Source organism: Panicum hallii, chromosome 8 (assembly GCF_002211085.1).
Source record: "Panicum hallii strain FIL2 chromosome 8, PHallii_v3.1, whole genome shotgun sequence".
NCBI lineage: Eukaryota > Viridiplantae > Streptophyta > Magnoliopsida > Poales > Poaceae > Panicum > Panicum hallii.
This window is the reverse complement of record NC_038049.1, coordinates 43,617,719-43,629,172: the sequence shown is the minus strand read 5'-3', so window position 1 is coordinate 43,629,172 and position 11,454 is coordinate 43,617,719. Positions and strand designations below refer to the sequence as shown.

Genomic DNA, 11,454 nt, shown 5'->3' with positions numbered 1-11,454 from the left:
TCCTTTTCATGTATTTCGCATATCAATTGACCCTTTTGCCCTTCTATCTTTTTTTTTGGGCTCCAGGCCCACAAGGGCTGGCCAGCGGGCAGCGCTTCCCACCTGCTCCCAGCAGCTCCGGCTCCAATGTTCCTTTGCTCCAGCTCCCCTCGCTCCCCACTCGCCAGTTTATGCGTTTGGCAGCGCTCTTGACGGATTCCCCCACGCCGCACCGTCGCTGGTCCGCCGCTCGGCCTACTGGAGCCCATCGCCACGTGCATCTCCTCCACATTGGCGTCCAAGATCCACAGCACCGCCATGGCGCTAGCCACCGCTCAAGAGGTTGGCGCGAGCGGCACGCACGCATCTGGACGATATAGGTGGCGGGGGAGAGAGGCAGCGGGCAGATCGAGGCGTGGGTGCGGGAGAGCGGCAATGGGCGACACAAATCGATGGCGCGAGTGGTGGAGAACCACGGCGAGCGACGAGACCGCGGCACTGATGGTGGAGATGTGCAGCTGCGTGGTCAGTGGAGAAGGATGGAGGAGAATCGGGGGATGCAGGTATTGCAGCTGCGTCCGTTTGGGGGAGACAGAGTGAGGGTGGGAGAGAATGGGCCCAATTAGCCCTTGGATAAATGGGCCTTACTGGTCACCAGCCCAATTCTAACGTCTCTTCGAAACAATTTATTGAACTCAAATCCTAATGGTTAGGCCTGCAAATTGTGCGGACCAGAAAAAAACTGACCCACCGCAGGCAAAATAGAATAGATGGGCCGTGGATAAGCTGATCGGGTCCACCGCACTTTGAGCGTCTGGGCCGAAAAGAACTAACGGTCCAGTACCGCCCAAACCAACGAAGAAGAGAGTTGAGAGGCTTTCAAGTCCAAACAGACCAAAACTGGTACATCACATATTTTGCCACTTCATCATCAGGACACAAAGCTTGTATCTTCGTTGTCCGCATCATCACTTGAACGCAGAGCATCATGAGCACATCCGACATTCTCTTGAGCGCATCGATGGATCTACCAGATCCATTGCTCTTCCCAGTGACCAGCACTCCCAAGCCTGCAAAAGTTGAACATCTCAAACTAAAATTGAGAGCTCAGGTAAATGCTAAACGAAAAGACAAGATAGGAAAGTGGCAAGGATCCTATAACAACAGGCTGGTAACTGAAATGTCTTTCTTCTATTCCCATGGTGGTGGTGGGGAGAGAGGCTCCACTGAATAACAGTACAAGGGTTCACAAGTTCGAAGGTACAGAGGTCACTAAGAGAAGGTCAATCAGAAAAAAAAAGGTGATGTCATAAGAGCAGAATAACTAATTATTCTGTAGCCAAAGATGAGGCAGAAATTTCATACATATTGTATCCCCTTAGCAAAACCATGTCAGCAGTTTCTAGGAAGTGGTCAGCTGTCACAATGGTGATACCAGCAATACCAACATGCTAAGATGGTGAGTTAGTATTAGATTTCGCTAGCTTAATGCTTGATTAATTGCACAATGTAGTGTACTGAGTCTTCAGAGCAAGAGAGCTTAGCAGAATCAAGGGTTTGGTAGCTATAAAAGCGTGTCCGTCTTTACTTCTTTTACTATGCTCATCAAAGAAATTTTAAATTTGTTCCATAAATGTAGTATCAACGCAGTCCGGAACTTATCAGCTATCATTCTTGATTGGTAATTCCTACTCCATCTATTCAAATACAAATTCAGTTCTATTTACATTCAATTTTAGGCTTCGATATAATCTCCTTATATCTTTGACATTGCATTTCTAATTATATGTTCAAAAAATAAAAAACATAGTGATACTGAAGTGCTTTTAACGACAAAAAGAAACACCATTATCATTCGCACATAACTGTTGCGTTTCGTCATTCAAAAGATTGAGTAGTTAAGTGTCATTCATGTTATATTTTGTTGAAGAGATAGTATCAATTATTTGTGAGCATAGGCACTAACGAATAACGGTTGACTGTAAAGGACTGTACAACTTACAACATCGTTTTCTGCATAGAAACAATTTACAACATATTCCTACAAGAAAACTCATATATTGAACAAAAGCAAGTAAAAAAACACCATCTATCTATCTATCTATATTATTTATTTCCACTAGCAGCATGATCGAGGGAGAGAACGAACGACATGCATGCATCATGATCTGAAGCTCATTTTTCAGCCCGGATGGTCTGAGAATTCTCTCTTCTTTTGCATTCTCAGGGGATACATGGCACCAGAATATGTTATGGAGGGCATGGTATCGCCTAATAAGGTCGACGTGTTCGCTTTTAATTTGGCGTCATCCTCCTTAGAACCAATAGGCCTTGATGATCTAGTCATCGGGGTAGGTACATAGTACGTAGCAACACACGTGCATCAACACAACACCAATTTGTTGCCGTTCCTCGGTGAGCTAATAATAAGCTTCTCAGCGTGTGATGCCTTTTTTCTTTCTTTCTTTCTTTCTTTCCTTCCCTTGTGATGTTCCTCATCAGGGTTACCGGCAGGACGTGTGGGATACTAGAGAAACGACGGAGCTGCTTGATCCGTCCTTGTTTGACGAGTCGTCCCAGCTGGAGGAGATAAAAAGTTGCATCAAGATCGGACTCGCGTGTGTTTATCCCGATCCCAGTAAACGGCCAACCAGGAATGAAGTTGTCCGGGCAAACTGCGGGGGCTCCAGAGAAGCCAAGCAGAATGCTACGCCGGCTCAATACTCTGACATCGTCAATGAGTTGGCGCCACTGATTGAACGTGGCCGTACAACAATGTGGCGTTGGGAACTCGTCATACGTACGAGGTTGCTTTCTACGCTACAGTTGGTTGCTTGCTTGTTAATAGTGCTCTTTCTTCTCTCTCGTTGCCCCTTGTACACAGTTGCATCAAACTACTGCTGTTTTATGTTTTCGGCCTAATCTCGAACCTTAACTATTACCTCCGTCCCAATCCCGGAATATAGCTATTTTTATGTTTTCTCTAGGTTAAACCTTTTAAACTTTGATCGTAAATAGTAGAAAAACTATAAAGATTAGATTGACAACATAAAAATGATATTAGTTTATTTATGATGAAACCAACTGTCATAATATGTAGTTTTTTCTATTTAAAAGTAATTATTTTTAGAGATATTATTGGTCAAAGATGAAAATATTTAACTTTGACCGAATTAAAAAAATGCTGTTATATTTTGGGATGGAGGTAGCAAGTCTATACAGTCGTTTCCAAACCAGTGCACAAAAGAACCAACGAGGAGGAGGAGGAGGAGGAGATTCAGTTCTCTTTGTAGGAAAAAGGGCCGAAGATTCTGGGATGAATGGAGCTGTGACTGGGAAATAATTAATATGCAGATCGAACAAAGAGATGGTGCATCCTGGGAAGGGGGCAAAACACCTTCTGTACGTACGTTCTGTGTCATACATGGTAGAAGAGGAAGCAGGCATGATTTCGCACCTCCTAATAAGTCTGTTCTGGTACCAGAGTCACTGCATATTCTTCATGACCAACATTATAGTACACTCGTGGTGATTCCAGATACTTTTATGTGTTGCGTCCAAATTTCACAGCTGATGGAGACACAGCATTTCAACCAGAAAGAGGGCTCCCGTGAGCGCCGCCGCGATCACCGCCGGAGGAAGCGGGCCGTCGAACGCACTCTTGGAGAGCACGAGCAGGCCCTTCACTCGGCACCCCGAGCTCCGGCGGCGTCGGGAGACGGCGCGTTGCGGGCGCGGCCAACCGGGGCGCGCTCAGGCGGACCCTGGACATGTTGAAGGTGCGCCGTCGACGTCGCGCCGGGCCGCCGCCCTGTAGGGCGGCGAGGCCGCGCTGACGGCTGTGGAGGACGGCGACACATCCGAGGAGAGATGGGAGCGCGGGGCACTCGATGCAGCCGGCGGCAGTGGTGGACGAGAAATACTTCCTCGAGTGCGCGACCACATGAATTTGGACAACAATTTGGTAAAAATTGCCCGGATTCCGTCGTCTGCCGGCCGCGCCTCTTCGGTGTTCACCACCACCACCGGCTCCGGCCGTGCCTCTTTGGCCTTGACCCCCTCCACCTGCAGGATTTCCGCGTGGCCCAACTCCATGCGCAGGCATTGCACAAGGCGGACGGCGTCCAGGCCGTGGCCGACCACCTTCAGCCTGTCCCTCATGTCGCCTGCTATCCCAGTCGATATTACTCCTGCAGCCACGAAGCCACCAGCCACAATAAGTCAATAAATGATCAGCTTAATCGTCTCAACCAGCCAATGCCGATCAGATGGATCGCGTACTGGCCTGCAGCCTGAACTGACCGTAGATGATGGTACGACGATTTAAGCAGTGCTTACCGTCAGCCCCGGCGGCTAACTCCATAGCCGTACAACGTGCCTTGTTGCCGGTCATCTGAATCTTGATTACAATCATTTGCTGAAAAAAGGAGAAAATCATACATATTAGTAGTTATTTCAGTTGTTCATATACTGTCTTAAAAGAACATATATTGCTTTACCCTCGATCAGGCTTCAGCTCGATCTTGCTACCATTTGATGTGCAAACATTAACAAAACAGAGCAAGTTGTAGCTTATTATAATCCTTTATAAGCTAGCACTTTTTTTTATTGACGCCTCAACCTTCAAGTACAAGCTGCTGTAGTATCTAAACTCACGCACTAACTCACGCACACACACACGCACGCTGCATCACTAGGCTTCGCATCCACGCATGAGGTAGCCGCAGTACATGTATAAAAGAAATTGGGGAAAGACCCCGATGGAAATCATGAGTCGTGCAGCGTTCGAACTCACGACCGGCAGCTCCCCAACCTGGAGCAATTGCTGCCTGAGCTACGGCTCGTTCCCTCTAAGCTAGCACTTTTCTATGTATGCCAGTTTATTATTAAGTATTTATATATCTGTTCTACTACAAGTTAAACTAAACGTACAAAACTTCATTCGTTTTGTGTGCCCAATTACGTACATGATGCAATGCATAGATTCTTATTATGATTTCAAACTTCAAGTCTGAATCTTAACCAAACACATACAATTTATGTTGTATTTGGTTTGGTGGCCTAAGGACTGTACAAGCTTGCATAGTGCAAGCAGCTCATGTTCGCTTGCCCATAGTAGCATGCAAGCAAGGGCACGTGGCCCAAATACCGCAAAAGTAGAGTAGTCTACCTTTCTGTTCGTGAAGGGACATGTCTTCTACAACAATGCTTGAATGGATCTGGCATACTGTTAGTCCATTGACCGAGATGGATAGGCAACTAGATCTGTTAATCCTTGCAAGAATATGAGTTTTAGCGTGACAATGTTAGACCGCTTATCTGTTGAACTAAGCTATGTATATACTAAACTGGTTAATTTTAGCTTGCTCAGTTGTGTTTAGTGCTCATTTGGAAGTTTGAGGGCCGAGTGATTGTTGTACAATTGATATGGTTATGATGACGTACTACTGGTTGTGGCTACGGCCCCCATGATGCCTGAGACCCGATGAGTGCTCTGCCGGTGTGGGTGCAATGTCCCAAGAACGGGTGTGGTGAAGTGTTGCGGGTTTTTGTCGTGAACATGATCTTACTCCACCCGCAGCACCTCACCAACCCGTTGCCATCCCTGCTTGCTCAAGAACCTCTTCGGCGCCACTAGGGGTTTCCAATTATTGAAAAAAACAAGCATATATTTGGAGATTGAGTACCTTTATTCCTCCTCCGGCGAGGTTTCCCCACGAAATGTTCTGTGTAGTTGCCTCCAACTTGGAAAAAGTAAGCTCTGTTATTCCTGTTGTTAAAAACATTCGGTTTGGGTTATGCATGCAAAAACTAAAACAGCAAAAAGAGCTTGTCTTGGAGTTATACTCCCTTCAACCAAAAATTGCGATGTACTGAACTGGATATGGTTCAAATTAATTCACATTATGATAATTTAAAAGCAGTGCTGAAAAAGAATCCATCTATACATGTCCAACTACAAAAAAGATACAAATAATTATATTGTTTGTTAGACTTAACATTTATTGACTCAACGCTCTGCAAAATGTCACTTTTAGTGACAAGATGAAGTCCTTGTCAACTAGAAAGACACACGTGGTAAGCATTATTGGTAATGATATGTAGAAATAGCCTGCTGCCTGCCTAATCAATTATGAGTGGAGGAAATTGCAAGACAAGAAAGACAATCCCGTTGTTGCTGTTTCTTCTTTCTTATTTGTTACTATTGATTTTCAGGGAACAAAATATAGTTCTATCTGATCATGTGCTGTTTGAGATCATATTACTGCTTAGTAAGATCTTGATGTATGAATTTTTTTTTTGTAAAGACAGATCTAGTGACACAGCTTTCCTATGACAATCGCAGATAGTTTTAAACATATTTATGGTCAAAAATTTTAAATGGGACATATGATAGAGGTTGTCATATTACCCGATATGGGAGCATAGGGCACCTCGCTTCCTGTCGCAGACATTGCTATCTCGCTGTTGACGCCAGATCTGTCATTTATTCCATGCACATAGAGCGAATGCTTTTTTATGAATGAAAACTGCACGCAGTTATTAATCACTTACTTTTCTATGCAATGGATAATAGGTTCATTTGGAAAATGTCCTTGTTTGCAGACTAGTTGTACATTATATTGCTTCTAGGATAATTACTTTTTGCTTCTTGGATGATCACAATATGAACGATCTAAGTGGCAAATATGGGGCCATGGGGCGTACCACAGCCTAATTAGCTCAAAGCATTTCCACACATCTAAATGGCATTTCAGTATACTTCTAATCAACATCCAACCAGAACATCATCAGTAACTATATTTTTAAGTGTCAGAAATTGTAGAGGTAATTTTCAAGTTACTTAAAGTTACACTTCCATACAAGTTTTAATCATTTTATTAGTTTACTGCCATGTTGCTTAGATATCTGACCTGGCATGACCGTTGTATGGCATATCCAGCTTCCCAGCGTCCTGAAATAGAAATTTATCGAAGTAGCTGATGATTTTGAACTATATTTTCCACTGGATTAAACATATATTTTCCACTGAACAAATATGAAAATAACAAGTTCTCCGAACCACAGTAAAAAGCATGAAACATATAAAAAACTTGTACCGAACAACTATATTAATCAAAAGAATTATCACAACTTTGCAAAATCTTCTCCTTTTCTTTTAAGGGAACAGGAAGGGCACGCCTCTACAACTTTAAGAAATCTTACAAATAAACCATGGAACATTCGATCGAAAGGGTTCCCATAACAAGCAAGTGATTAATTTCAAGCTTCGCGGGCCAGGCACACATGGCCCATACATACGGAACCTACCAACCCAATAATGTGCCAGCTGATGCAGGGAAGTAATCCGTACCTGATGTAGCTGAAGAAGATGAGCAGTAACGGTGCGGTACTCCACAGTGATGGCCAGCTGACCGGTGATGGCGAAGGTACACATGGTGACATTCCCGTGTATATCGGCCTTCACCCGAGCCAGCTGCCTAGCCATGTCATTCGCCGTGACGAGACGGTGCACGAAGGTGTGCTTCTCCTGGCACTTTCTGACGAGCTCGAGGGCGCTATCGATGTTCTCCTCCAGACCCATCAGAGCTAAGGTCATCGCCGGGGTCACCGCCCTCATCACCTGCAGCGGCGACAGGATGGCGATGACTATGGCCACCTCCTTCTCAAGAGCTTGGCACTCCTCCTCGTTCTGCTGGACCGTCCTCACGGCTTTCTTGATCTTGAGTGCAACTTTGATGATCCTCTCCAAGCTGCCCAGTGCGATGTCGGCCATTTCTAGCTGCCGCTCAGCACGATCTGCATGTTCATCGAGTACAGTTAGCTAATACGTACAGTACGTACTCCACCAAATTAGACGACAAACAAGTGATCCGAATCCCATAAGCAAGCAAGGACAAACCTTTTTTTATGAGTACAAAAAGGAGAAACCTCGCTAGCTATATTCTAGTGGCGAATCAAAGAAGTTAACTGATTCCTTTTACCTTTCTTGTACCACCAGACGATTGTTTCCCGATCTCTTCTAATCCCTCGACGATCACCAGCAAGCTAAGTCTTGTCTCGATGAGTTCCAAACAACAACTCGCTTATCTATAGGAAGGAAACCAATCAATGGATCTCGTTTGATGCAAAGAGGAAAAGATTCCAAGGAGATGTATGGCTACCGGGTCAGATCTCTAGAAGAAAATTAGACTAGGCGACGCGTGTTCGGAAACTGAAAAGTTCCCATCATGATGGACACAGACAGTTAAAACCAAACCAGCCAAGGAAACCGCAGTTAGTTGTTGTAGTTTGCTCGGGGCAAGTTTCAAATTTGAAACCAATGAAACCTTTTCTTTTAGTGATTTCAGGTATGGGTATTCAAAATTTTGAAACGGTGGAAAAAAATTGGTGGACCGCCTAAAACACAGATTAAAATGGTTCCAACCTAAAAATTATTCAATGTCAATTTATCGAAAATTTATCACAAACATTTCGCTCACGGCATCGCTGTCAATTTATCAGAAATTCACAAGCATTCGCAAATTGCAAGGCACAAAACTGTCGACCAATTCCGCACCTCGGTGTTTCGGGTCGGTGGTTGTCTTGCTGACTGCTCACTGCTGAGCCGCTGAGGAATGCCGCTGCCGCACAGCTGCGGCCGCCGCGGCCCCCGGGCGCTCCGCTGCTCGGTCGACGCCGCCCGCCGGCAACCAAGCCGGAGCCCGGAGCAGCCTTGAGTTCGGGGGTTCGGGCGCCGCCGGGAGGAGAGGACGGGAGTGTGGGATGATCGGGAGGAGGAGCGGTCGGCTCGGTCAGGCCAGGCGCCGTGCCAACAACTGGCGGATTGGAGAAGGAAACAACTGGCGGTTCGACGCGGCGCCTGCCGATAAGGCAGCTAGGCGGAACAAATTCGACCACCTCGCCACCGCGTAGACCGGAAATTTCCAAGAAGGTGTGTGTAAACTGTAACGCATCCACCACCGTAGCAACAGTCACCGTCTCCAACTTGCGTGTTGCCGACTCCCAGTGAGTCCATGCCACTGTGACTTGGGTATCCTGGGTCCTGGCTAGTAGCTAACATGGCGTCTGACCGACGATGGTGATGGTCCTTGGTGGCCGATAGGTAGCTCCGCCCCTGCTTTTGCCTGATGTGCGTTAGATGGGCTAAACCCATTTGATATTATTTGCAAATTCTCATTATGTGACTATTTCTACATGGAAATTTGTCCTGCCCAAGTAACTAAAAAGCTCATTTGTTACACATGTAAACGTTTACTATGTGCAATTGTTTAGGTGATTCCGTTGCTAGTACATTGAACATAACGCATCTCCCTTGTCTTTTTTTTTTTGGCAAAATTGGATCCATACCATCAAAAGAGCTGACCTTTAGATATATATACCACTAAAAAAATCAACTTTAGATATATAGCATCGAAAGATGGTAATGATTGGTTCTTTCAGTGGTATAATCTGAATGATTCAAGATGATAATTAGGTCCGGAGTTACCATAATTCAGTGTTGAGCAGGTACTGAAAAAACCAGTTACTACAATGATGAGATCGATTTGCCATGAAATAGTTACGATATGTCCATTGGCTTGAGACGATATGTCCATTTCTACAGGACTAGAAATTGTGGCAAACACCGTCGGTTCCTTGCTTGCCGCAGCACCGGGAGAATTAGTCTGGTTGATGTAGAGAACAGAAGCATTTTTTAGATTGTCAATAGGCAGATCATGGTGTACTCATGCCAGAAAGCAAGGAAATTGAAACTGAATGGGCAGGATAACATGTTCAAGCTTGTTAATGCTCGGTAATCCAAAACTGTGCACTTTGCATTTTTCATGCTCCTCTTAAAATAGAATGATATCCAGCTCTCCTGCGTATTTGAGAAAGAAAAAAGCTTACTAATAACATAAGGACCATAACCTCATAAGCTTTGTTTTGTCCACTAAACACACTAATCCAGCGTTGACATGGATACTAGTACTATTATCCGTAAACACTAAAAAAAATAGGGTTAGCTGCTCCTCTGATCATCTACTCCATTGGCGAAAACCAGAATAGCCCAAGGATCTAAAAGATTCAATTAAAACCAAATAATTAACACACTAAAATTAACATGCTTTTCATATGCTCATGTCTGATTTACATGAAGAACCATGCTTTCTCGTATAGCATTGACTATGATTTACTAGAAACAAAGTTTATGTTATTTTACTAATATATGAAACTAGTGATTTACTAAGTTATGACACTGCATTCACATATTCAGTATCACACTGTTCACAGGCCACATGTCCAGCAGGGGTCTTATAGATACTAATATACTATTCAGTGAATGGTAAAGCCTAGAGCGGCTCAGACATACTGAGGCACATTTTCCTACTTTCATGAACTGAAAATGCAAGAAAATGTGTGGTGTGTACCGTCGAGGCATCGATGCTTTTAGTCGCCCCTAAACTCGCCGAGGGAGCCTCATATCCTGTTAAAAATAAAATGCATTCTATATTGTGAACACTGATTGAGTCCTGCGTGGGAAAACAAAAGAGAAAGATCCACAGTTCTAAACAGTAAACAATGCTGTCTAAATATTAACTATTCAGGTTATGAACAGGAAAGCAGGTTCATGAGAATATATTGGTGGTCATCCATGCAGCTCAAAGATATGTTAAATTTACAAAAAAAATGGACAGCAAACAATTGAACATACTAGTGAATCAGATTTAAAATATATCCCATGTTTACGGTAACCTGTGTTCAAAGAAATAGATGTCTTACTTGCAGAAATAATGTGGTGACTAGAATAGGCATTGTTTTTGTATACTAAACAAAGAAAAAACGTACTCACAAGGAAACTAGTAGACTAGTTCTAGAAGGAACATGTTCTACATGGGCCACATTTACTGGTGGACCAAGGACTGACAACGAATCCGGGAATGGAACATGGTAACTCAAAAATAAATTGGAACAAAAAACTAGGCTTGACCTGCTCTATATTTTTGGGAGTTGATCACCGTCCCAAGTTGCAACAACATGTATTTCTTGATGTTTTGGATTGGAACATTTTCCTGCATTTGCAGTGAAAGAAAATCAGGAGTGAACTACATAGAGATAATTTCAATAGTAGGAAATTTCACTATCTACAATGCAAAAGTGATATTACTGATATGCAGAATTACCAAAAGAAAAATATGCTCACCATAAGATCCAAGTATACGATTTACTGGAAACAAAAATAAGGGCACGTGGTGCCAATCAGACCCCTAAACTAGTTCGCGTTTGTGTTGCCCCAGAGAAGAAAAACGATGAAATCGATCAAATCGAACTGCTTGGATCGGGAGAGGGGATTAACTGGCCCAATCCCTAATCTGATTGCAGACACGCAGGGAGCCGCCGCCGCACGTAGAGATCTATGGTTGCAGACACGCAGGGGAGGGTGCTAGCGATTGAAGAAGCTGCGGCAATCTCCGACGGATTGTGCATCGCGCT

General features: G+C 44.1%; 1 protein-coding gene and 1 long non-coding RNA gene across 4 annotated transcripts; both read right to left on the bottom strand.

The window, feature by feature from the left end:
• Positions 1 to 3,508: 3,508 nt before the first annotated feature.
• On the bottom strand, positions 3,509 to 9,202 carry LOC112902121. 3 transcript variants are annotated; one of them, XM_025971049.1, is made up of 8 exons: positions 8,540 to 9,194; positions 7,965 to 8,070; positions 7,334 to 7,779; positions 6,894 to 6,934; positions 6,392 to 6,459; positions 5,667 to 5,749; positions 4,318 to 4,396; positions 3,509 to 4,169 (listed from the first exon to the last, which is right to left on the bottom strand). In XM_025971049.1, the coding sequence occupies exons 3-8, from the start codon at positions 7,754 to 7,756 to the stop codon at positions 3,733 to 3,735; spliced, it is 1,131 nt and encodes a 376-aa protein (XP_025826834.1). In that variant the 5' UTR covers positions 7,757 to 7,779; positions 7,965 to 8,070; positions 8,540 to 9,194; the 3' UTR covers positions 3,509 to 3,732. The 3 variants fall into 3 exon arrangements, with proteins under 3 accessions (XP_025826834.1, XP_025826835.1, XP_025826836.1); XM_025971050.1 differs by lacking the exon at positions 7,965 to 8,070 and having other exon boundaries at positions 8,540 to 9,202; XM_025971051.1 differs by lacking the exons at positions 5,667 to 5,749; positions 6,392 to 6,459; positions 6,894 to 6,934 and having other exon boundaries at positions 8,540 to 9,184.
• Positions 9,203 to 9,463: 261 nt separating this feature from the next.
• LOC112902134 lies at positions 9,464 to 11,017 on the bottom strand. The gene is made up of 3 exons (XR_003230490.1): positions 10,952 to 11,017; positions 10,392 to 10,447; positions 9,464 to 9,841 (listed from the first exon to the last, which is right to left on the bottom strand). It is a non-coding gene; the product is annotated as an uncharacterized LOC112902134 (long non-coding RNA).
• Positions 11,018 to 11,454: the final 437 nt, after the last annotated feature.